Raw genomic sequence first — 27,293 nt, 5'->3', positions numbered from 1 at the left:
AGCCCTGAGCTAATATCTGCTGCCAATCCCCTCCTCTTTTTGCTGAGGAAGACTGGCCCTGAGCTAACATCCATGCCTATCTTCCTCTACTTTATATATGTGGGACACCCACCACAGCATGGCTTGCCAGGCGGTGCCATGTCTGCATCTGGGATCCAAACAGGCGAACCCTGGGCTGCCGAGGCGGAGTGTGCACACTTAACTGCTGCACCACCAGGCCAGCCCCAGGACATATGCTTTTATACAGCCTCATATCACCAGCAGTAAAGGTCCTGCAGGAATCCTTTTCAAAGGAACAAGTTTTAAAATATACCTTTTTGTTTGTGTCACAGCTTATCCTTATCTTCTTCCCTGGTGAGGTCTTCATCATTCTTTTGCCTTAGGGACCCGGTGATGCCCTGTAGCCACTTCCCCAATTGGATTCCAGCTCCCTTGTATGGAAAAGCATTCCGTAGACCCCTTCCTAGATGTGACAGATGCACATTTGTGATGGATTTCTCCCTCCCTTTAAAGTCAACATGTGCTTCACCAGGGTTTCTTTGTTTTCAGATTGCTGGAGTGCAACAGAGGATGCGAAGGCTCCCTTTGAACACAGCATTTCTGTAGGTGTGTCACAGGCCACGACTCCCAAGACAGGTCTGATTTCACAGAATACCCACACCTGTGAGTCATGTAGTCTGGTCTTCAGAGATATTTTTCAATTGGCTGACCACCAGGGAACACAACACAGTCAGAATACGTTTGCGTGTGAGGTGTGTACAAAACTATTTTATTTCAGTGCAAACCTCCAAAAATACCAGAAGCAGCACATCAGAGAGAAGCCCTTCAGAAGCAGTATGGACATGGCCTTGCTTGTGAAGAGCTGCAGATTCCATTTGTCAGAGAATCCCTTTACCCACGAGGAAGTTGAGAAGGACTTTGTGGCCACCTCTGGATATCTCCACCAATATGCCACTCACAACACTGAGAAGCCAACCAAAATCACCCAGTGTAGGGCCACTTTACAAAGCAGGAAAGGTCATTTCACCTGGGGAGAGTGCAAGAAATCTTTTGGTCCCAAACACACACTTGTTCAGGTCCAGGGTGTCCACAGTGGAAGACAGTGTTTTGTGTGCCGTGAATGTGGGAAAGCATTCAGGTACAAATCCTCATTTGTTGTTCACCAGAGAGTCCACACTGGAAGAAGGCTTTATGTGTGTGGAGAATGTGGCAAATCTTTTAGGCGAACCTCAACCTTCAGTCAGCATAAAAAAATTCATTCTGGAGCGAGGCAGTGCAAGTGCAGCAAATGTGGACAATCCTTTAACCGAAAATCTGTCCTCATTTATCCCTGGAGAAGCTACTCTGGAGAAAATTACTTGTGCAGTGAATGTGCACAGTCTTTTTGCCATAGATCTATCCTTATTCGACAACGAACAGTTCACACAGGAAAAAGGCATTATGAGTGCACTCAGTGTGGGAAATCTTTTCAACGGAAATTTTATCTCATTGTACACTGGAGAGTTCACACTGGAAAAAACGCTTATGAATGCAGCGATTGTGGGAAATCTTTTACCAACAGCTCGGTACTCATTCTCCACCAGAGAGTACACATGGGGGAAAGGCCTTTTCAGTGTGGTAAATGTGGGAAATCTTTTAACAACAGCTCGATACTGATTCTACACCAGAGAGTACACACAGGGAAAAGGCCTTATGAGTGCAGTGAATGTTGGAAATCTTTTAGCCATCCATCTTACCTCACTCAACACCAGAGAGTACATAGTGAACAAAGGTCTTATGAATGTAGTCAGTGTGGGAAGTCTTTTCTCTCTCCTCCTGGCCTCCGTTGTCATCAGAGAATTCACACTAAACAAAGGCCTTATGAGTGCAATGAATGCGGGAAGTGCTTTATCTCTGTCTCCCAACTCCATTCTCATCAGAGAGTTCATACTGGAGAAAGGCCTCATCGGTGCAGTGAATGTGGGAAATCTTTTTCATCTGGTTCCAACCTCAGTGATCATCAGAGAGTTCACACAGGAGAAAGGCCTTATGAATGCAGTCAATGTGGGAAATCTTTTATCCAAAGATGTCATCTTGTTAGACACCAGCGAGTTCACACAAGAGAGAGGCCTTATGAGTGCAGTGAATGTGGGAAATCTTTCACCACCATGAGGACCCTCAGTTATCATCATAAGAAAGTTCACACAGGAGAAAGGCCTTATGAGTGCAGTGAATTTAGGAAATCTTTTCCATCTCATACCAACCTCAGTAATCATCAGAGAGTTCACAAAGGAGAAAGGCCTTATGAGTGCAGTGACTGTGGAAAATCTTTTATCCAAAAATCCAGTCTTGTTGTACACCAGCGAGTTCACACAGGAGAGAGGCCATATGAGTGCAGTGAATGTGGGAAATCTTTTAGCATTAGGAGCACCCTTCGTGATCATCAGAGAGTTCACACTGGAGAAAGGCCTTATGAGTGCAGTGAATGTGGAAAATCCTTTAGAGGATATTCTCATCTTATTCAACACTGGAGAGTTCATACTGGAGAAAAGCCTTATAGATGTAGTGAATGTGGCAAATCTTATACTAATAGCTCAACACTTATTCGACACTGGAGAATTCACACAGGAGAAAGGCCTTATAAGTGCAGTGACTGTGGGAAATCCTTCAGGAATAGTTCACATTTCAATGACCACCTGAGAGTTCACTCTGGAGAAAGGGATTACGAGTGCAGTGAATGTGGGAAATTGTTTAGGGATCCTTCCCAACTCAAAAAGCATTGGAGAGTTCACACTGGAGAAAGACCTTTTGAGTGTAGTGAATGTGGGAAATCATATACCAATAGCTCGACACTTACTCAACACCGGAGAATTCACACTGGAGAAAGGCCTTATAAGTGCAGTGAATGTGGGAAATCTTTCATGAGTAGTTCACATTGCAATAAACACCAGAGAGTTCACACTGGAGAAAGGCCTTATGAGTGCACTGAATGTGGGAAGTCATTTAGGGATAGTTCCCAATTTAGTAAACACCAGAGAGTCCACACTGGGTAAAGGCCTTATGAGTATAGTGAATGTGGAAAATGTTTTGCCTTTAGCTTGAGACTCAACACCAGAGAGTTCATACTAGAGTAAGGGTTTGTGAGCGCACCCAATGTGGGAAATCTTTAACCCAAAGCTCTGCACTCTGTCAACATGAGAGACTTGACACTGGATCAAGTTCTTAGGAGCCAAGCAAATGTGGAAAATTCTTTAGCTATGTTTACTCCACATCGATTGTTGATGCTGCATCAAGCCTAATGAGTGCAGGGAATGTCAAAAATGATTTCCTAAAACTCGGCTCTCATTTACCACTGGAGAATTCACAATGTAGAAAGTCCTTATGCTGTACCAAATGTGGTGAATCATTTTTATTTTTTTCCTTTTTTCTCCCAAAACTCCCCGTTACATAGTTGTGTATTTTTAGTTGTGGGTCCTTCTAGTTGTGGCATGCAGGACGCCACCTCAGCATGACTTGATGAGCGGTGCCTTGTCTGCACCCAGGATCCAAACTGGCAAAACCCTGGGCTGCTGAAGCAGAGCATGTGAACTTAACCACTGGGCCACGGAGCCAGCCCCGGTGAATCATTTCTAATTTGGCCTTTTTACCACCTTTTTGTGCTATTTCACTGTTGTTTTAATTGCATTTCCCTAAGGATTCCTGATGAGCAGTTTTTCAGATGTTCGTTTGCTGCCTATATGTTTGTGATAAAATGTCTGCTGATATCTTTTTCTTATTCCTCTATGAACTTTGGCTGTTTCCCTTTTCTTTGACAAATAGGACTGAAGCAACAAAGATGTGTGTTGGAATTTTACTCATTCTCAAATACACGAGTGACTTCCTTTTATAATGGAATAACTTTCAGTACTGGAAGAATATATCCTAATTTTCTTCAAAATTTTTTATGCTTTGCACAATGTAATGGACACATACATCATACTTTTTAAATACTAATTTGTGTTAATACATTCCCCATCTGTTTCTTAAGTCCAGACATTCAGTAATACAATAAAGTCTTGCCTTGTGGTGTTTGCCCATTTTCCTCATCTGTCATTGGTAGGTTGGAGCAGATGGGGGACTAGGTGGCATCAGGATGGATTGGATGCTCAAAGCCCCATGGGGAGGGGAAGAGGAGGGCAGTGATCAAACACCCCAGGGTGCCAGAGTTTCAATCTCAGATCCCCATCCATTGCTGGAGCTTACAGAAAATGACCGTTTCCTCCTGTATAAAATGGGAACTAGAGGTGACCTTTTGCCTGGGCCATTGGAAGAGGCGAAGAGCCGAGGTGCCCATTCACTCTGCAGCAGCTGCACCTGTCTTCTCCACCTGTGTGCAGTGACAGTCAGGGGCAAGGCACCTCTTTGTCCCTGTAGGCAGGAGTGGCTGTAGCGTACTGAGGTCTCACTGGGTTCCCCACTAGGGAATGTCTCGGTGGCATGCTGGAGCTACTCGAGGCTCAGTTTACCGACTGTGATGTGCAGGTCATGATAGCATTTCCCTTGGCCTCTGAGGATCAATAAAAGTAAGAAAACACACTGAGTTCTTACTTTTTGAGTATTTTCTTTTTAATTCTCACAATAACTTGGAGAAGTGGGAATCATTATGGTATTGAATAAATTTAGCTTTAAGAAAACTGTACAGTGATTTCAAATCTCCTGGGCTTTCAAGCAAAGTGGGAAATGCAGAATTTTATGTAGAAACAATTCTCCAACACCTTAATGAGGTATGATTTACACATTAAATAGCACATATTTAATCCATAAACTTTGAAATATATTTGTAAAAAACTATGTATGTGTATGTGGATAGGACATTCTCATCCCACCCAGCCCACAAAAACAGATCCAAGTGCACATGCAAACACACACTGGTAAACCCAGCATCATGAATAAAATGAACATAACAGTCTTTCCGCACATTACATCCTGCCCCCAGCGAATCTCCTCCTCCCTGCCTTCCGTGGTCTTTGTTCCCTAGACAACCATTTGTTTGACTTTATTTCTATATAGATTCTTTCCTTTTCTAGAATTTTAAATAAAGCAAATCTTTTTTTGTGTGATTTTTTTAAAAATGATTTTATTTTTCATTTTTCTTCCAAAGACCCATGGTACATAGTTGTGTATTTTTAGTTGTGGGTCTTTCTAGTTGTGGCATGTGGGATGCCACCTCAGCATGGCCTGATGAGCAATGCCATGTCCACACCCAGGATTTGAACTGGCTAATCCCTGGGCCACTGAAGCAGAGTGCGTGAACTTCACCATTGGGCCACAGGGCCAGCCCCTTTCCTGTGATTTTTTTTTTTGTTGAGTTCATAATAGTTTACGTCAATATGACATTTCAGTTCTCCATTGTTTCTTGACTGTCACCACATAAGTGCTCCCCTCACTGCCTGTGCCCACCCCCTACTTCCCTTCCCCTGGTAACCATGGAACTGTTTTCTTTGTCCATGTGTTTGTTCATATTCCACAAATGAGTGGAATCATCTGGTGTTTGTCTTTCTCAGTCTGGCTTATTTCACTCAGCATAATTCCCTCTGGGTCCTTCCATGTTGTTGCAAATGGGATGAAATTGTCCTTTTTTATGGCTGAGTAGTATTCCATTTTACGTATATACCACATCTTTATCCAATCATAAGTGGATGAGCACTTGGATTGTTTCCAAGTCTTGGGTATTGTGAAGAGTGCTGCAACAAACAGGGGTGCATGTGTTACTTTGGATTGTTGATTTCAAGTTGCTTGGGTAGAAACCCAGAAGTGGGATAGCTGGGCTGTACGGTAGTTCTGTTTTTAGTTTTTTGAGGAATCTCCATATACTGTTTTCCATAGTGGCTGCACCAGTTTGCATTCCCACCAGCAGTGTATGAGGGTTCCCTTTTCTCCACCCCCTCTCCAACATTTGCTATTTAAGAGGAGTAAGACGGTATCTTAGTGTAGTTTTGACTTACATTTCCCTAATGATTAGTGATGTTGAACATCTTTTCATGTGTTTATTGGCCATCTGTATATCTTCTTTGGAAAAATGTCTGTTTGTATCCTCTGCCCACTTTTTGATCAGGTTGTTTGTTTTTTTATTGTTCAGTTGTGTGAGTTCCTTATATATTGGGAAGATTAACCCCTTGTCAGATATATGATTTGCAAATATTTTCTCCCCATTGGTGGGTTGTCTCTGTTTTATTTCTAGTTTCTTTTGCCTTGCCAAAGCTCTTTAATCTGATGAACTCCCACTTGTTTATTTTTTATTTTGTTTCCCTTGTCTGAGAAGACGTGATATTTGAAAAGATTCTTTTTAGCTTGATGTCAAAGAGTGTACTACCTATATTATCTTCCAGGAGTTTTATGATTTCAGGACTTAGCTTCAAGTCTTTGATCCATTTTGAGTGTATTTTTGTGTACGGTGTGAGATAATGGGCTACTTTCATTCTTTTGCATGTGGCTGTCCAGTTTTCCCAACACCATTTATTGAACAGACTGTCTTTTCTCAGTTGTATTTTCTTGGCACCTTTGTCAAATATTAGCTGTCTGTAGATGTGAGGTTGAATAAAGCAAATCTTTATTCCATTTTTTGTGGTTTCTTTCCTACTGCATAATTATCTTGAGTTTTATTGTTGTGTGTATGATTAGTTTATTCTTTTATCACTGAGTAATCTGTTGTATGGATAGAATACAATGTTTTATCCAGTAATCTATTTTATTAATTTTATGTTTTCAGTTTTGAGGTATTACGGATAAATCTACCATAGACATTTATATCAAGGCTTTATATAAAAATATGTTTTAGTCTTTTGAGTTAATATCTAGGAGTATAATGCCTGGGTCAGATGGCAGGTTAATATTTTTGTCTCTAAGAGACTGCCTAACCATTCCAAAGTGGTCATAGAATTTCACATTTCCACCAGTAGTGTGTAAGAATTTGAGTATTCAAGATCCTCACCAACACTTTCTGTAATCAGTCTTTCTAATACTAGCCATTCTAATGTGTGTTACTTGATTCTTCTTGCTAAATAAATAAATGAAGGTATAAAATGAAGCACAGTGTCTGGTAGGCTGCTTTGACATCAAGAGGCAACATTTCCACAACAGGAATACTATGTATCCATCAGGGGGCATGGAAGATGGGCCAGCTTGATGGCTTCCTAGAGCAGGAAGAAGTCGGCACATGTCTGGGCTGTGGCACAAGCAGTCCTGCCACTGCAGCAATATGATTCCGCAGACTCCTTGGTGTGGATGGTGTCTGTGGTGGAGAAGGATGCAGTGTAGGGTGTTAACAAGTCCCATCCAGGGAATCGTAGTGCAGGCTGCTGAGGCTCTGGAGGAAGTCCATGCCACTTGCAGTACAGATTTATAAATCACTATGAAACAACTTGTGTCATTGTGCCCACATAATAACAGAAGACTGAAATACGGGGCATCATCTCCATGCATCCAGAACGACCCACTGTGAGGAGAGTTCTCTTGGACCATCTAAGTCATAGTCAGACGGGCACTGCTGAATTCCATTGTACAGGAGAGATGTACAGGCAGGATCGAGCCAGATCAACTCCAGAGAACACAAGCAGGCTGCATGAGCAGGTAGGGGAGACCCCAGCACGGTAGGAACAGCTCACTGCAGTATCCTGGGTATCCTGGGTGATCTGCACAGCCAGCTAAGGGGAGGAGAAAGCCTGAGCTTGGGTTCTGCTTGGGTCGCTTTGATTTGTGAGGGAAGTAGAAATTAGTGGAGGCTGCGTCACAGCTACAATCAGGATGTCCTGGAAAGACAGTGGAGAAGACAAACTTTCCCAATGGGTGGAGCTGTGAGCTGGTCATCCATTTTGTGTGGAATAATAAGTATCCCGAGGTGGCAACATATATAGATCCCAGGGCAGCAGCCGATCTGCCCTGGCAAAGAAGGAAGAGTCGAGAAGGTAGTTGATGAGAAAGTCTGGTGTACAGGCCTGTGGATGCACTTATGGGAATGTGAACATATGGGAAGTGTTCTGTATGGTTTATTAAAACACCCTCCAAAACATTACCAGCCACCCTGGAATGGGCACCATCGCCACATGAATAGTCTGGAACTCCAGCCCCGCTCTTGCCCTTGGGACCTTATACCGTCTATTTCTTCTCCAAGGAACATCTTCCCCATATATCCTCACAAGTCACTCTCTCCCGCCCTCTAGTTGTGTGCTGCAATACCGTCTCCACAATGAGAACAACGCTGAGCCCTCCATTTCCTTGAAATCCTCCTGACTCCACATGCTTGTCATTTTCATTGCTGCTCTGTTTTATATTTGCACACGTGTCACCTTATAATTTACTGTATTATATGTTTTCTTTGTAACTATTGGCTACTCCCCTCAGTTTGAATGAAGGCTGTATGGGGACACATTTCTTTGTTCCCTGATGTATGACACCTGTCTGGATGAACCTGAGTCAGATGAGATACTCGGTGAATGTTTGTTGAAGCTTTCCTTCCACATTCTTCCACATCGTTCTACTCTCACCTTGCCATTCCTTTCCCTCCAGGTTTGTTTTTCCTCAGAGTTGTGATGAATGAAAAGGATTCCCACTTTGAAGAAACAAGAATTTCATGGTAGCCAAGTTTCCAGCATAGCCATGGGCTCTACTTAAATTTTCTCACATCTTAGAACTCAGTGTCTCCTAGTCAACACATCTGTTCCCAGGATTCATGGATCCTTTTCTCCTCTAGCTCTTGAGTCTTTCTCAATGGACATCCCCATTAATCTGTTTGAGTAACCCTCTGTAATTTGCTCACTCCTCCCTTGTTTTCCAGAGAAACTCTCCACTCCCTTTGCAGACACTGCCGCCGTACTTCCTGGTGAAATGATAATCACTTCCCAGCAAGGAGATGAGCTGCTTGTGTCCCAAACCTTCATGTCAGGTTCAGGTGCCCACTTCCACGCTTGCACAGATGCATCACTGCAGCCACTGTCCTGGCAGCAGATGTAAGTTTGGGAAGTAACCACTGTTACCAGATAAATCTTATGTTCTTATGAAGGAATACACCATGTCTCAGAAAATTCAGTAAGAAATGTTACATAGAAAAAGAGTTGTACTTTCTGAGGCCACAAATAGTGACATAGAAGTGGAAGGGCCATATTGTAAAGGACCCAGAGGCATTGTCCCTCTGGGTCATCTCATGTGCTTGCCTTCAGACTGCGTAGTATGTCCACTATGTTTCTTCTTACAACCTGTCTGGATTATTCTTGTTGAGCAAACACACTAAACCTCACAACATCCATTCTAAGAGCTTCACTCCACGTAACATGAAGAGCAAGGAGACAGTGTATTTTATTTGCAATTTTTGTGTGGATATTTAATATTTTTATAGCAATTGTTGGATATACATGTCTGAAAAAAGTGAGGAAGCAAGCTGTGTTTCTCAAGACACATGCAAGTTTACTAATCCCATTTCTGAGGGCTCCACCCTTATGGCCTCATCCAGTCCTAATTATTATTCTCCATCGCTACCACCTCTTGATGCCATAATCTTGGGGAGTGTGATAGTGTTTTAATACATGAATTTTTGGGAATCCAGACATTTCTTCTATAAGAACTACTTCAGACCACAGTTTTGCAGTTTCTTAAGCAACAAAAATGTTTACCATCTGACCCCAGCAATATACTCCTAGCTAAAAAAAGCCAAACATATTTCCATATAAAGAGGTGATATAAACATCTGTGGAAATTTTATCTGTAATAGCCAAAACCTGGAAACAATCCAGATTTCCAGTAAGAGGTGAATGGATAAACACTTTGTGTTCTATTCATACAGTAGAACATTATTCAGCAATAAAGAGAATAAACTAGTCATACACAGAACAATGATAAAACTCAAGTAGTTATGCAGTAGGAAGGAAATCACAGAAATGTTATGAAAATTTGATTTATTTAAAATTAGAGAAAAGGAAAATGAATCTCTACAGAAATACAGTTGACAAATGTTGTCTAGGGAAGGAAGACCATGGAAGGCAGGGGGAGAGAGATTCTCTAGGGGCAGGAGGTAATGTTGGGAGAGAGAGTTATGGTCAGTATTGTGTTCATGATGATGAACTCACCTGTGTGTATGTGTGTGTGAGTGTGATTATAAATAAATACATACACACTTATATGAGTACACATAATTTGTACAAGTTAAACATGTAGTTTTTTATATGCTAATTGTACAGTAATGAAGATTTGGAGAATTGGTTCTACATAAAATTCTCTTGGAATTCCACTGCTCTTGGAGACCCGGAAGATTTGAAATTCCTATACTCACCTATTATCTCTCCATGTCTTGGGACTGTCATCCTTGTATAAGTGGAAGGAAAAATTGGCCAATTCTTTTTTTCTTGCCTATGCAGCGATGCCATTCAGGTAAAGCTACAGGCTTCTACAAAATCTTTAGACTGCTCATACAGCCAGGGACCTGGGCCATGAGGGACACAGCACTGGATGTACTGAGAATTTCTGTACATGCTCATGGTGCACCTCCATATTCTTGGGAATATTTGAGGAGGTCCCAGAAGAGGCATGTCTTCTCTACTCACCGAGGAGGCCAGCTGGTGGAATTAAGGGACATGCATCACAAATGTGACCTCTCCATGTCCCCCACTGCAGGGGAGGAATTTTGAGTTTTCCAATTTTGGACACAAGGAAATGGAGGCCAAACAGCAGGGAGGGACTTGGTCAAGGTCACAGTCCTGGGAATGGGCACAGTTGAAGCCTATACTCAAGTCTCCAGGCTCTGCAGCTCCCTAGTGCATCATGGGCCATGAGGACGTCTCAGGGTTAGAGGTTCTGAGAAGCCCCGTGGTTCTCTCCTTGCCCCTGGGAAACAGAAGGGGCTGGAAGCTAGAGAGTGCTGGGGGCAGTGGGGAACTTAGGGACAGGAGGTGGCCTGAGGGACAGAGGGGCTGAAAGAGGGGTGAGGGACAGAGAGGGCCAGAGTCCGCCCATTCCTGAAGCTAACTGGAAGTGATCTGATTGCTCTTGTAAAGCCCACCCCATCCCACCCCATACTCCTGCCCACTGAGACCACTGTTTCAAGGTGTTCTGAGTAAAGGTATCTGCCTCCTGGGATTGGACTGATTATCTCCCACCAAGTGTCCTCATGCACCAACATTCATGCATCAAATATGTGAGTCTCCAGGTTGGGCCAAGGTGTGCACCTGGCTCCCTGTTCTCACTCCCATCAGGGCATCATCAAACCTGCAGGGTTGAAGGAGAGGGTTGTTCCCTATGTCAGGCTGTGCCTTGTGACATTTAATCCACAGATACTGTGCGATTGTATGTGCATGTTTATGTGTGTGTGTCCCACACATCTGCTTTGGGGTGTTCCTATCACGTGCCTGTCTTATAAGTCTCTGTGCAGGGCTGGCCCTGTGGCCGAGTGGTTACGTTCGTGCGCTCCGCTGCAAGCGGCCCAGTGGTTCATTGGTTTGAATCCTGGACATGGACATGGCACTGCTCATCAAACCATGCTGAGGCAGCATCCCACATGCCACAACTAGAAGGACCCACAATGAAGAATATACAACTATGTACTGGGGGGCTTTGGGGAGAAAAAGGAAAAAAAAAATCAGTCTCTGTGCAGTATGTATGTGTTCCTGTGGCCACTCCTGCTGTGATGTGTCAGCATCTACATCCTATCCCACAGGTCTCTGGTGTTTTGCATGTGCAGATTGTGTGTCTTGTGTCTGTCACATGTGTGTCCTGTGATCAGTGTGGTACATGTGTATGTGGGTCCAGGCTGTGTTGAGAGTGTCAGCGTCCTACACCTATCACAAAGCATCCTCAGGATAGAGAGCACCTGCAAATTGGACTGAGGTTTGTCAGTACTACACACAGTCACAGAGATTTGTGTGTGTCTTTAGGCTGTGCTGCAGTTTAACCAGGACTATTGTTACACACCTTGGACCTACAGATTCTGAAATGTCTGTGTTTCCCACTATGCCATGATATGCCAGGAAAACACAATCACACTGTATGTGTTTCTAGGTGTGTCACCATCACACACTCATCTGGGACCACAGTCCACACTCCAATGAGATGATTCAATCTCCCATCTCATTACTATCTAGTTTACAGGATATTTGGGGGAACTGTGAGTACCTTAAACAGCTCAGAAATAATGTAAAACATAGAAATTTGTTCTGATGAGTACTAGTGGACAAACAACTGAGAAACTTCAAGACATTTTTAAAAAGAATTAGAAAGAGAAAAGTAACAGTGATGTCAGTATCGTGGCAGTGAGTTGTTCCCTTTGACTCTTCCCTCTAAGTTACAACTAAACAGACATCCATTAACCAACAGAGGATTCCCTACACAACAGGACACCTGAGAGATCCATGCAGATATACATCTGAAGTGGGTGGACTGGTCCTCCAGGAAGCAGCAGAACTGAGGGAGCAGACCCCTCTCCTGCCCTGGTGGCAGGGATCCAGGTTGCTGATTATTACCCAGTGGCCAGCACAACTGTGAGTGGATGCAGGGGCAGCCCATGCACACACAAATGCTTTCAAAGTGGTAGCCCGGCCCATGCATGCACCCATCTACTGCAGTGGCCCCGACTGTGCCAACACTCCCCACTGAGTAGCAGCACTGGCCATGTGAGCATGACCTGCCAAGCAACTGTGGCCAGCTCCCATGAATGCAGAGTGGCCAGACTGGAACCACTATGAGTAGATGGGGCAGGAACAGAAAACAGCCACTGTCCCCCCCATGGTGGCAGATGGAATCTGGGACCAGAAACAACAGAAACCACAGTAGAAACTGTGGCCCAGCCCCAAGGGGTGGCAACCCCAGCACCAGCTACATCAACAGCAGGGGTGGTATACAAGTCCTTGGGCCCCCATGTGCCCATCAATTACAGTGACATCTGTGAACCCAGCACCCTTGAAATTGGTGCAACCAGCACCCTGAGACAACCCAGGAATAGCAGTGCACATGGTGCACAAGACAGAAACATCTGAGCCCATGGAGACCCAGTGTAGGAGCATGAGACCCAGGTGGCCAGAAACAAAGTAACCAAAGCTTCACCCAAATAAGAGTAGGTGATTACTACCATAATTGTGCAGGCAGAGAATAAATTCCTCAAAACCATGAAGAACTAGAGTAACACTGCAGAACAGAAGGAAAATGACAACTCTCGAGAAACCAACATGAGTCACAGAAGATTACAAGCTAAATTACAGAGAATTCAAAATTGCTATCATAAAGAAACTGAAGGAGTTACAGGGAAACACAGAAAGTTCAATGAGCTCAGGAATAAAATTAATTAACAGAAGGAATACTTCACCAAGAGATTGAAGCCCTTAAAAAAAAATGCTGAAATTCTGGTTATGAAGAACACAATGAGATAAAAAATAATGTAGAAAGCATAACAAATAGAGAACATATGGAGGAGATAATTAGTGACCTGGAATATAGTTATCTAGAAATCCTTCAGGGATAGGAAGAGAGAAGTAAGATTTTTTAAAAATGAAGAAATTCTATGAGAAATATCTGACTCAATTAGGTAAAGTAGCATAAGGATTATAGGCATCCTAGAGGGAGAAGGGAGGAAGAAAGGAACAGGGAGTCTGTTCAAAGAAATAATAGCTGAGAACTTCCCAAACCTGGGGAAGGACTGGAATTACAAGTACATAAAACCAATAGGACTCCTAATTACATCAATGCAAAAAGACCTTCTCCAAGGCATATACTATTAAAACTGTCAAAGTCAATGACAAAGAATAATATTAAGGGCAGCAAGGCAGAAGAAATTAACCTACAAAGGAAACACTATCAGGCTTTCAACGGATTTCTCAGCAGAAACCTTACAGGCTGGAGAGAATGGGATGATCTATTCAAAATACTGAAAGACAAAAACTATCAGCCAAGAATACTCTATCCAGTGAAATTATCCTTCAAATATAGAGGAGAAATAAAAGCTTTCCCAAACAAATAAACCTGAGGGTGTTCATTGCCACCAGACCTGCCTTACAAGAAATGATGATGTGAACCCTCCTACCTGAAACAAAAAGGCAAAGGTTTACAAAGCTTTGAGAAGGTGATAAATAGACAAGACAAAATCAGAAAATTGCAGCTATCGGAATAGGTTAGTAAACAATTATAACATAAAAGATAAAGGGAAAGAGAGCATCAAAAATAACTGTAAACACTTCAATTTAGTCACAAACTCAACACAAAAAAGAATAATTTATGATAACAATAACACAGAAGGGGAAGAGGAAAGGGATGGAACCTACTTAGGCTAATGGAGATAGGTGGCTATCAGAAAATGGACCAGTTCGTCTGTGAGATCTTTTATGCAAGCCTCATGGTAACCACTAAACAAAAAAATTAGAGCAAAGTCAAAGTCACAAATCATAAATACAGAGAAAACTGAGAAAACCATCACAGAAAACCACCAAACTGAAATGGCACCAAGAAATACAAGGAAAAAGAAACAATGAAAATAAAGAACAACAAGAAAACGAGGTAAAATGGCAGCATTAAGCTCTTATATATCAATAATAACTGTAAATGTAAATGGACTGAATTCACCAATCAAAAGACAGAGTAGCTGGATGGATTAAAAAACGACATAACAATATGCTGCCTCCATGAAACAAGTCTCAGCTGTAAAGACAAACATAGGCTCAGAGTGAAGGGATGGAAGATGATACTCTAAGCAAATGGCAAGCAAAAGAAAGCAGGTGTAACCATACTTATATCAGACAAAGCAGACTTCAAGATAAAAAAGACAATGAAAGACAAAGAGGGGCAGTATATAATGACAAAAAGGACATTCCACCAAGAGGCTGTAACACTTATGAATATATATGCACCTAACACAGGAGCTCCAAAGTATATAAAACAATGATTAAAAGACGTAAAGGGAGAAATTGACAGAAACACAATAATAGTAGGGGACCTCAACACTCCACATACATCAATGGATAGATCATGCAGACAGAAAGTCAGCAAGAAAACAGTGATCTTAAATGAAATACTAGACCAGAAGCACTTAGTAGATACATACAGAACTTTTCATCCCAAAACATTAGAATACATATTCTTCTCAAGTACACATGGAACATTCTCAAAATTAGACCATATGTTGGGAAACAAGGCAAGTCTCAATCAATTTAAGAAGATTGAAATCAGATAAAGCACCTTATCCAACCACAACACTATAAAACTAGAAATCAACCAGAAGAAAAATGCTGGGAAAGTCACAGATAGGTGGAGACTACACAGTATGCTACTGCACAACCATTCGATCAATGATGAAATCAGGGGAGAAATTAAAAAAATACCTGGAGACAAATGAAAATGAAAACACAACATACCAACTCTTATGGGATGCAGCAAAAGTGGTCCTGAGAGGCAAATTTATAGCAATATGGGCCTAACTCAGCAAACAAGAAAAATCTCAAGTAAGTCATCTTAAACAATACCTAAAAGAACTAGAAGAAAAATAACAAATAAAGCCAAAGTCCACAGAAGGGGGGAAATAATAAAAATTAAAGCAGAAGTAAATGAAATAGAGACTGAGAAAAAAAAAAACAATAGAAATGATCAATGAAACTAAGAGATTGTCCTTTGAGAAGGTAAACAAAATTGACAAACCCTTAGCCAGACTCACTAGGAAAAAAAAAGAGAGAAGGCTCAGATAAATAAAATTAGAAATGAAAGATGAGAAATTACAGTGGATATGACAGAAATACAAGGCATTATAAGAGAAGACTATGAAAAACTATATGCCAACAAATTGGATAATGTAGAAGAAATGGATAAATTCTTAGACTCATACAACCTCCCAAAACTGAATCAAGAAGAAATAGAGAATCTGAATAGACCAATCATAAGTAAAGAAATTGAAACAGTAACCAAAAACATCCCACAAAACAAAAGTCCAGGACCAGATGGCTTCTCTGGAGAATTCTACCAAACATTCAAAGACTTACTACCTATCCTTCTCAACTATTTCAAAAATTTGAAGAAGGCAGAATGCTTCCTAACTCGGTTATGAGGCCACCAATTACCCTGATACCAAAACCAGACAAGGACAACACAAAAAAGGAAAATTTCAGGACAATATCTCTGATGAATATAGATGCAAAAATCCTCAATAAAATATTAGCAAATCAAATTCAGCAATACATTAAAAGGGTCATATGCTACAATCAACTGGGATTTATTCCAAGAATGCAGGGATGGTTCAACATCCACAAATCTGTCAATGTGATACACCACATTAACAAAATGAAGAATAAAAATCACATGATCATCTCAATAGATGCAGATAAATCATTTGACAAGATCCAACATCCATTTATGGTAAAAACTCTCAATAAAATAGGTATAGAAGGAAAGTACCTCAACATAATAAAGGCTATATACAACAAACCCACAGCCAACATCATACTCAACAAGAAAAAACTGAAAGCCATCCCTCTGAGAACAGGAATAAAACAAGGATGCCCACTCTCACCACTCTTACTCAACATAGTGCTGGAAGTTTTAGCAAGAACAATTAGGCAAGCGAAAGAAATAAAAAGTATCCAGATTGAAAAGGAAGAAGTAAAACTTGCTCTGTTTGCAAATGACATGATTCTATATATAGAAAACCCCAAAGAATCCATTAGAAAACTACTAGAAATAATCAACAACCATAGCAAAGTCACAGGGTACAAAATCAACATAAAAAAATCTGTTGTATTTTTATACACTAAAAATGAACTACCAGAAAGAGAAGTCAAGAATACAACCCTATTTACAATCGCAACAAAAAGAAAAAAATATCTAGGAATAAATTTAACCAAGGAAGTGAAAGCCCTATACACTGAAAAGTATAAGACGTGATTGAAAGAAATTGAAGAAGACATAAAGATATGGAAAGATATTCCATGCTCATGGATTGGAACAATGAATATAGTTAAATGTCTATATTACCAAAAGCAATCTACAGATTCAATGCAATCCCAATCAGAATCTCAATGATATTCTTCGTAGATATAGAACAAAGAACCCTAAAATTTATATGGAACAACAAAAGACCCCAAATCGCCAAAGCAATCCTGAGAAAAAAGAACAAAGCTGGAGCTGTCAAACTCCCCCGGCTTCAAAACATACTACAAAGCTATAGTAATCAAAAGAGCATGGTGATAGCAGACAAGCAGACACACAGATCAATAGAACAGAATTGAAAGTCCAGAAATAAAATCACTCATCTATGGACAGATAATCTTTTTTTTTTAACTTTTTATTGACATTATGATAGTTTACAACCTTGTGAAATTTCAGTTGTACATTATTGTTTGTCACTCGTGTGGTAGGTGCACCACTTCACCCTTTGTGCCCACCCCCTCACCCTCCCCCCCTTTCCCCTGGTAACCACTAATCTGTTCTCTTGGTCTACATGTTTAACTTCCACATATGAGTGGAGTCATACAGAGATTGTCTTTCTCTATCTGGCTTATTTCACTTAACATAATACCCTCAAGGTCCATCCATATTGTTGTCAATGGGATGATTTTATCCTTTTTTATGGCTGAGTAGTATTCCATAGTATATATATGCCACATCTTCTTTATCCAATCATCCATTGATGGGCACTTAGGTTGCTTCCACATCTTGGCTATTGTAAATAATGCTACAATGAATATAGGGGTGCATGGGACTTTTGGAATTGCTGATTTCAAGTTCTTTGGATAGACACCCAGTAGTGGGATGGCTGGATCGTATAGTATTTCTATTTTTAATTTTTTGAGAAATCTCTATACTGTTTTCCATAGTGGCTACACCAGTTTGCATTCCTTCCAGCAGTGTAAAAGGGTTCCTTTTTCTCCACCACCTCTCCAATATTTGTTACTTTTTGTTTTGGTTATTTTTGTCATTCTAACAGGTGTAAGGTGATAGTGTAGTTTTTTTTTTTTAGGATTTTATTTTTCCTTTTTCTTCCCAAAGTCCCCCAGTACATAGTTGTGTGTTTTTAGTTGTGGGTCCTTCTAGTTGTGGCATGTGGGATGCCGCCTCAGCATGGCTTGATGAGTGGTGCCATGTCTGTGCCCAGGATCTGAACTGATGAAAGCGGAGTGCGCTAAACTTAACCACTCAGCCACGGAGCCAGCCCCTTAGTGTAGTTTTGATTTGCATTTCCCTGATGATCAGTGATGATGAGCATCTTTTCATGTGCCTATTGGCCATTATTGACAGATAATCTTTGAAAAAGTAGCCAAGAATATACAACGGAGAAAGGAAATTCTCTTCAATAAATGGTGTTGGGAAAGCTGAACAACCACATGCAAAAGAATGAAAGTAGACCATTATCTTATGCCAAACACAAAAATTAATGCAAAATGGATTAAAGACTTGAATGTAAGACCTGAAACCATAAAACTCCTAGAAGAAAACATAAGCAGTACACTCTTTGACATCAATCTTAGCAGTATCTTTTCAAATGCCATGTCTCCTCAGGCAAGGGAAACAAAAGGAAAAATAAATGGGATTACATCTGACTAAAAAGTTTCTGCAAGGCAAAGGAAACCGTGAAAAAAATGAAAAGACAGCTCACCAGCTGGGAGAAAATATTTGAAAATCATATATCTGACAAGAGATTAATTTCCAAAATATATAAAGAACTCACACAACTCAACAACAAAAGACGAACAACCCAATCAAAATATAGGCAGAGGATCTGAACAGATGTTTTTCCAAAGATGACATAGGGATGGCCAACAGGCACATGAAAAGATATTCAACATCTCTAATTATTAGGGAAATGCAAATCAAAACTACAATGAGATATCACCTTACATCCATCAGAATGGCTATAATTAACAAGACAAAAAATAACAAATGTTGGAGAGGATGTGGAGAAGAGAGAACCCTCATACACTGCTGGTGAGAATGCAAACTGGTCCAGCCACTATGGAAAACATATGGAGATTTCTCAAAAGATTAAAAATAGAAATAGCATATGATCTAGCTATCACACTACTGGGTATTTATCCAAAGAACATGAAATCAACAATTCAAAGAGATTTATGCATTCCTGTATTCATTGTAGTGTTATTCACAATAGCCAAGACATGGAAGCAACCCAAGTGCTCATCAACGGATGAATGGATAAAGAAGATGTGTGTATATATATATATACATACACACACAATGGAATACTACTCAGCCATAAAGAAGACAAAATTATACCATTTGCAACAACATGGATCGACCTTGAGGGTATTATGCCAAGCAAAATAAGCCAGACGGAGAAAGATAAACACCGTATGATATCACTCATATGTCAAAGATAAACACATGAGTAAAAGGACAGATTAGTGCTTACCAGAAGGGAAAGTGCTAGGGGGATGGTGAAAGATGTAAAGAGGCACATATGTAAGTGTCGGATAAAAACTAGACAATTGGTGGTGAACACAATGCAGTCTATACAGAAATCAAAATATAATAATGTACACCTTAAGTTTACACCATGTTATAAGCAAATATTATACCAATAAAATAATTAAATAAATAAAAATAAAGAAAAAAGTGAGACCTATAGGTAAAAGGAGACTTATGAGAAATAAGTCATAGGTATATATTTTGGAACCTGGTTGCAACGAAGCTGCTTTAAACCACAAACATGTTTTTGAGACAATGGAGAAAATTGGGCACTAATAACATATTTTATTGTACTTTGTGTATTTTTATTTGACTACATTGTTAGAGTTATGAAAGAGCCCTTAGACTTTCGAAATGCCTCTGAAGAGATTATGTGTTAAAAGACCAGGTGTCAGGATTGTTAGCAAATAGCCCAGTACTGTGCTTAAGAGTTGATGAAGAAAGAATTACCATCACATAATAAATAATGATGGAAAATTGGGAAAGGGTTCATGGGGCTTCATAACACAGTCCTTTCTTTTTTTTTTTTTTAAAAGATTTTATTTTTTCCTTTTTTCCCCAAAGCCCCCCGGTACATAGTTGTGTATTCTTCGTTGTGGGTTCCTCTAGTTGTGGCATGCGGGACGCTGCCTCAGCATGGTCTGACGAGCAGTGCCATGTCCGCGCCCAGGATTCGAACCGACGAAACACTGGGCCGCCTGCAGCGGAGCGCGCGAACTCAACCACTCGGCCACGGGGCCAGCCCCCATAACACAGTCCTTTCCATGTGTGTCTCTACTTGAAAATATCCAGGACAGAAGGTAGAATGTGTCCTGGTATCAATACTTTATATGTGAAGAGGAGTGGATGAAAAGGGCAGGAGGGAACTTTTGGTCCTAGAGGCTTAAGCATGTATCAAAAGACAAATTATAAACTTTGAATACATACAATTTATCATAAGACAACTATTCTGTGGATACTCCGTTTTTTGTGAACTCTATGTTTCGAAATTCCTACTTTTTAGAATGCACCTACTTGCTAAAATTTTTTTGTAACCCCAAAATATATACTAACAACAATTTTAGGGGCTGGCCCCGTGGCCGAGTGGTTAAGTTCGCACGCTCCGCTGCAGGGGGCCCAGTGTTTCGTTGGTTCGAATCCTGGGCGAGGACATGGCACTGCTCATCTAAACCACGCTGAGGCAGCGTCCCACATGCCACAACTAGAAGGACCCACAACGAAGAATATACAACTATGCACCGGGGGCCTTTGGGGAGGAAAAGGAAAAAAATAAAATCTTAAAAAACAAAAACAAAAAACAAAAAAAACAATTTTACATTCATTCTTGAACTTGCGTAGAGCTGTGAAAAATTTGAGTCACGCACGTGCATGTTCCCTACAAGGAAACTACAAGATCTACAAGACGGTGCTCTGCTTTCTCCTTTCAGCTCTAATACTACAAAGTGTCCTTATATGGTCTATTTCTTGCCCCACGTGTGCTTTTTCTTGGTGATTCCACTGTTTAAAATGGCCTCTAGTATTCCTAAGTGCAAGGCTTCGATGTGCCTTAGAGAGAACACATGCGTGTTAGATAAGCTTTGTTCAGACATGAGTTACAGTGCTGTTAGCCATGAGTTCACTGTTAATAAGTCAACAATACATAACAAATAAGGTGCCTTTAAACAGAAAAAAGCATGAAACAGTGTTAAGAATTGACGAGTTGATGAAAATGTTGTAACCAGAGGCTCTCAGGAAGTCCAACTTGTATGTAGAGAACATAACTACTGTGAATAAGAGTGGCTTCAGAGAATATAACTACCATGAACAATTAAAATTGATTTTACTTCAATAAAGCTGTTAAAAAAGCAAAGGCGATCTCAGCATTTGTCACTGCCTAATTATTTCACCATGCTTTACTATTGCGTATGTTCTTGAGGTTATTTATGACTGCTGAATCTGTATGTGGGAACAGAATGCAGTGTTGTGCTACTGCACATCTCTTCCCAACTCCACTTTCACTGACGTCACCTTGGAAGCTTGAAATTGGCCATGGAGGGAGTATGTACACCAGGGAGACTGACAATCACTACAAACCAGGGCTGGCTTGTTTTACTGAATGTCAAGACTTTAGAAAGTGATGAACACTGTGTTAAGTAAGCAGATTATACTAAAAAGTGTATAGTGTCTATGACTGTTACATTATGAATAGCACAAAACATTCAGGAAATATTTTCCAGTACTCAAAAACAATTGTTATGGACTAAATTGTGTCCCACGCAAATTCACATGTGAAAGCCTTAACCCCCAGTGTGACTATAATTGGAGACAGGGCCTAAAGACATAATTATGGTGAAATGAATTCATAAGGGTGTGGCCTTATTACAATATTACTGCTGTTTCTATAAGAAAAGGAAGATACCAGGGAGATACACGCACACAGAGAAAAGGCCATGTGAGGACACAGCAAGAAGTTGGCCATCTGCAAGCCAAGGAGAGAGGCTTTGGAAGAAATTAACCTTGCTGGCACCTTGACCTTGGACTTCCAACTTCCAGAACTGTAAGAAAATAAATTTCTGTTGTTTAAGCCACCCAATCTGTGGTATTTTGTTGTGGCAGCCCAGGAAGACTAATACAGACTGCCTCAAAAGGAAAATAAACTGTTTTTCCTTCTCTGTACTCACACCAACACTCAGTACTTCACTTCTGACCCCAGATGTGTGATTTTCTTCCCACACCAAGCAATTCTCCAGCTCGCCATTGATGCCAGCTGAGTGTCCTACAATTCAACTGAATTCTGACTATTACCTACCAGGAGTTGGCACAGACCCCACAGGTTAAGGGCTCAGTCCCACAAGACGGTCCCCATTTCAGATGTCAGTCATAAGTCCAGGTTATCAACCATGCTTCTGACCAAGGGGCTAAAAATTGGAGGTGCTGATGACCCCTCCTCAGGTATCACAATTTGCTAGAATGACTCCCTGAACTGAGGAAAAGTTTGCTTACTAGATTACTTGTTTCTTATAAAGGGATACAACTTGGGAACCGCCAGATGGAAGGGATGCACAGGTCAAGGAATGTGGGCAGAGGTGTGGACCTTCCATGCTCTCTCTGAGTGTGCCAGTCTCTCAGTAACTCCACATGTTCACTAACATGGATACTTTCCAAACTCTATCCTTCTAATTTTTTATGAAGGCTTCATTACCTAGGCATGATTAATTAAATCAATGGACATTGATGATAAACTTCATGTCCATTACATTCTGCTCTCTGGTTGCCCTGAAGTCATATATTCTTGCATGCAAAACACATTCACCCAATCACAACGGCATCAAGAATCACAGACCATTCCAACATCCATTCCAAGTCCAAAGTCTCACCTAAACGTATAAATCAGATATGGGTGAGATTCAAGGTCCGGTTAATCCTGAGGCAAAAATCCTCTCCAGATGTAACCCTGTGAAAACAGACAAATTATGTGCTTCTGAAATACAATGGTGGGACAGGCATAGGCTAGACATCCATAGTCCAAAAGGGCGAAATCAGAAAAAAAAAAGAAAAGGAGTGACAGGTCCCAAGCACTTTCAAAATCTAGCAAGACAAATCCCATTAAATCTTGGGCTGCAGATTAATTCTCTTTGTCTGGATGCTCTGCCCTCTGGGGCCACTGAAGTCGAAGCAACACACCCACAGACCCACATGGTGGCCACAACACCTCAGTTTTTCAAGGGCAACCCCACTCCCTCAGCTCTGCAGGGCAGTTTTGCCCCTGAGGTCTATACAGTGGTTTCCTGGCTCATTGAAACCCAAGAGGAGGAAACAGCCCCTGTCCCCTGGTCTGTGTTGGGAGTGGCAGCCCTGATGATCTCTTAATTGCCTTTTGGGTCATTCTTCCCTTTTCTGGAAGGATACCGCATGTTTGGAGTCAGATAGCTCTACTGTCACTTTCTGTGGAATCTCGCAAGTCTGACAGCCTTTCTTCTTCCTGTCCTGTTTTTTTCTGTCCCTTCTAGTCTCAGCTGGCAGTGTTTCTGCTGGTAAAATGCCATCTCTATTCCTGGGTCCTCCTGAGATGGTTGATTAAAGTTGTGATTCACATCCATAATCTCTTTATCAAATAATTTTCCAGCCACAGCTTGGTGTTCTGTCTAGAACATGCCTTCTTATTTTTTTGCAATATGGATGGTGGGAAACTCTCCAAATCTTCAAGTTCTGGTTCCTCTATGATTAAAAAGTCTTTCTTCGGTTCATCTTCTACCTCTTTCATTTTGCAATAAGCGGTAAAGAAAACCCAAGCTGCACTTTCCACACTGAACTTTAGAAGTATCCTTTGCTAACTATGCACGTGTATCACAAACCAATTGTACTTGCCCAAACTCTCTAACACAATTTGGCCGTGTTCTTTATCACTTTATAACTAGGATTGGCTTTGCTCCTGTTTCTAGTCACATTTCTTCTGTTTCCATCTGATACCTCAGCAGAATCACCATTAATGTTAATATTTCTACCAACAGTCCCTTGAAGGCAATCTCTTCTTTATATAGCATGAACCTCAAAACTTTTCCGGGCTCTATCGATTACGCAGTTCCAAAGTCACTTCCACATTTTTAGGCATTTGTTACAGCAGCACCAAACTCCTGCTACCATAATGTGCATTAGTTGGCTCAGGGTATCATTACAAAGTACCATAGACTGAATGGCTTAAAGAACAGAAACTCATTTTCTCAAAGTTCTGGAGTCTAGAAGTTTAAGATCAAGGTGCCATCAGGATTAATGGTTTCTAGTGAGAACTTTCTTCTTGGCTTGTAGACGGCTTTGCTTGTTGTTAAAATAAACAAAGTAGAGACCAAGCTAGAAAATTCCCCAAGCTGACAAAACCATTTAAACCATGTAAGCAAAACTAAATCTAGCTTATTTCATGAACATAATCAAAACTTAACTTATTTCTTATAAATGCCTCTGACAATCATAAAAGAAATTTGTCATTTTTGTAAAATGGTGTAAGATAATCACTGTTAACCAATCCCAGGCCATTTGGAAACCCTCATTGTAATAACCAGTCGTAAACGTTACACAATGTCCTCCTTTTCACTTTACAAGCCATCCTATAACATCATGCCTCTCAGCTTTATATCAGTTTTGGATTTGAAGACTCCAAGTTCCCGAACTGTTTCTTTGTTCACAATGAACTCTTACTAAATACTATTTTACTGATGGCTTTAATTTTTCATTTCTATGTTTTTCACACTGTGTGTGTGCATGAGAAGAGAGAGCCTTCTGCTGTCTCTACCTATTCTTATAAAACCAGCAGTCCTGTTAGATCAGCCTATATTTAACATTAACTACCTCCTTTATACAGACAAATGGGGTGTAGGGCTTCCACAAAAATGAGGTGGGGGGAATAATTCAGTTCATGACACAGCAGTAACTGTGGTTAAGGCCTTCACTCATTTGAACACTGTGATATGTTAGATTGGAGTTGAAGGTAAAGGATTTCCCACATTCAATACACTTAGAAAGCCTTACCCCAGTGTGAACTCTGTGATGTTGAAGTATACGAAATGTTTTAGAAAAGAATTTCCCACATTTGGTGCATTTGTAAGGCCTTTATCCAAAATGAACTTTCAGGTGCTCAATGAATGTGGAGGATTGACCAAATAATTTCCCACATTCACTGCACTAGTTTGGTCTTTCTCCAGTGTGAACTCTCCAATGTTTAATGAAGCTGTGCTTGCTCATATGTAATTTGCAACATTCATCAGCAATGATTTAAAGACTTGCATTGGTAAATTAGAAACCCCTACCATTTGAATTAATTGTTTACTGCAAGGGAGAGGGCAAGGAACAAGAAAAGGATAAGTTTCCTCTCCAATTGTTATTTCAGTTTCCCCTAATGTGTTAGTGAGGAGGAGGGGAAATACCCTTTCATAATCCTTGGAGCATCCCTATTCCTTTTTAACTTTACCATGTCCTAGATCCCATTTAAGCTTGCAGCAATCATGTTTGAAATGACCAGGCTTTTTGCAATTGAAACAGGAGTGGTCAGGGTTTGAAAAAGATGTCTTAATTGGCCCATTAAACTGTTGGAGTGGCACATTCATAACCTTAGTGGCTATCTCTTTTCTTTTTCTTTCTTTTGTAAAGTTTGAGAGATCTTATCTGCAATAGTGACAAGTTCACTAGTATGTAGTGCAGCTCAATTCAATTCATGTCTTTTGATTAGCCTTGCTAATTCCTCATCTAATCCTTCCAAAAAGATCGAATTTAAAATTGGATCATTTGATGATGCCCACCATCTCAGGAGCCCTCTCAGAGTATTGTTTGAAGGTATTTCCAAATCTTTCAAAATAATAAAAGATAGTTTCTCCAAGTCTCTGTTTACATTGCTGGACCTTGGTCCGATCTATTTTCTTAGGAAAAATCCTGGGAATGCTTTGGAACAAGTTAAGAGCAGTTTCCCTGCACTTCTGAAGGCCAGGAAACTCATGTTTATGAAAATCTTCCATTGGTGCTTTCCAATTCATCTCCTTTAGCCAATCCTTAGCTTCACTTTCAGATACCAGCAAATGCACAAGCAGATATAAATCTGCGTATCCTGGATCATATGTTTTAACAGTTAGGCCAAAGTCCTGAGCAAACCCTAAAGGATCTTATAAAGGGTCTTGAAAATCCTTAAATTGCTAAGTTCAATTCTAGTCCAGGGGGTATACACAAATGAAGAGTCACCTCTGCCACTAGGTTTCTATTTAAAGGGAGCCACAATGACCTTAGGACTTCCAGTATTTTTTTCCTGAGATTTACTTTTCAGTATTTCAGTTCCCTGGGATTTACTTATTGTTTCCTCTAGGAGTAGAGGAGGAGGAGGAGGTAAAGTAGACAAATCAGGACACAGAAGTTCAGAAAGGAGAGGATATAAAGTTACTGAAGGAGCTGCCAAAGGAGAAGAAAAAGGTAGGGGAGGAGGTTATGAGATCTGAGGTGCCAAAAGTAGTGGTGGAGTCGGTGGAGGTGAGACAGCCTCTGAATTTTTCTCTTTCTCTAATTTAGTCACAGTCTACCAATTTTCAGTTAGTTTCCTGTAAAGACGTCATTTTGTCATTACCAAGCTTTGAAGCTTCTAAATATCAATTATAATATGCCTCTCATTCTATTTGTTTAATTTTATAGCTGGCTTTTTCTAATCGTGCATGCAAATAAACTAATTTTGATAGGTCAAATGTTTCCTATTTTGACCGCTTAAGACTCAAGTTATCTTTAGTTAAACTTTCCCATTTTGTAAAATGCTTGCAAGTATTGGCTCCATACATACTATACATGAAGCCAGCCAGAATTCCAGTGGGTGGCTGTCTGTCTGGGAGCTGGCTGGCTTTAGAAGCATGATTTCCCATTTTCTTTTAGTTTGATTGTACTATAAAGTCTGAACAATTTCTAAGGACAGTGTAGTGGGTCGCAAGCATGCTTCTTGTGAGTGCCACTTCCTAAAAGGCCATGGAGACTCTCTTACGTGTCTCAGATTCTCCCACTGGCTGTCCAAAACTACTGTGGGGGCTCAGAATGCTGGATGGTCAGTCCTTATGTGCACGTCCCCAGAGGAGCCTTTAATTATTTAAAGTGAATGGCCATAATAGAATTCCCTATGGGATTGCCGTACATCACGAGGATCAACCTCAGACACTTCCATTAGGTTCTCAGTCACCTGAGTGTGCCTTATGGCTGGAAGGAGCTGGTGTCCCTTCTCTACAGAGCTGAATGAGTTCAGTCTCTCATTTTACTATCAAGCAGTTTGCTCAGCCTTTATAAGCACAATTCCTTTTAAAATTAAAAGCCAGATTAAAGCCAGATTAAAAGGACAGCCAACTCAGTTCACTCTAAAGTTCTCCCTAGGCACACTTGTCTAGGAAATTTCCCTCTAGGTTCCTCTTACC

At 40.7% G+C, this 27,293-nt stretch overlaps 1 protein-coding gene across 3 annotated transcripts in view; it reads left to right on the top strand.

The window, feature by feature from the left end:
* The window catches only part of LOC103544309 (zinc finger protein 814-like), a 100,741-nt gene that overhangs the window by 10,280 nt on the left and 63,168 nt on the right, over nt 1-27,293 (top strand). The window contains exon 3 of one of the 3 annotated variants that reach the window (XM_070558769.1): nt 550-7,045. The exons of 1 other annotated variant lie outside the window; for it this stretch is intronic. In XM_070558769.1, coding sequence (XP_070414870.1) covers nt 550-3,032 — 2,483 coding nt within the window. In that variant the 3' untranslated portion in view covers nt 3,033-7,045. Of the gene's footprint in view, nt 1-549; nt 7,046-27,293 lie in introns of those variants that run through there. One more of the 3 variants, XM_070558770.1, reaches the window with a different exon arrangement.

The sequence above is a fragment of the Equus przewalskii genome, chromosome 9 (genome assembly GCF_037783145.1).
Source record: "Equus przewalskii isolate Varuska chromosome 9, EquPr2, whole genome shotgun sequence".
NCBI classification, from domain to species: Eukaryota; Metazoa; Chordata; class Mammalia; order Perissodactyla; family Equidae; genus Equus; species Equus przewalskii.
This window is presented reverse-complemented; position numbering and strand designations above follow the sequence as displayed.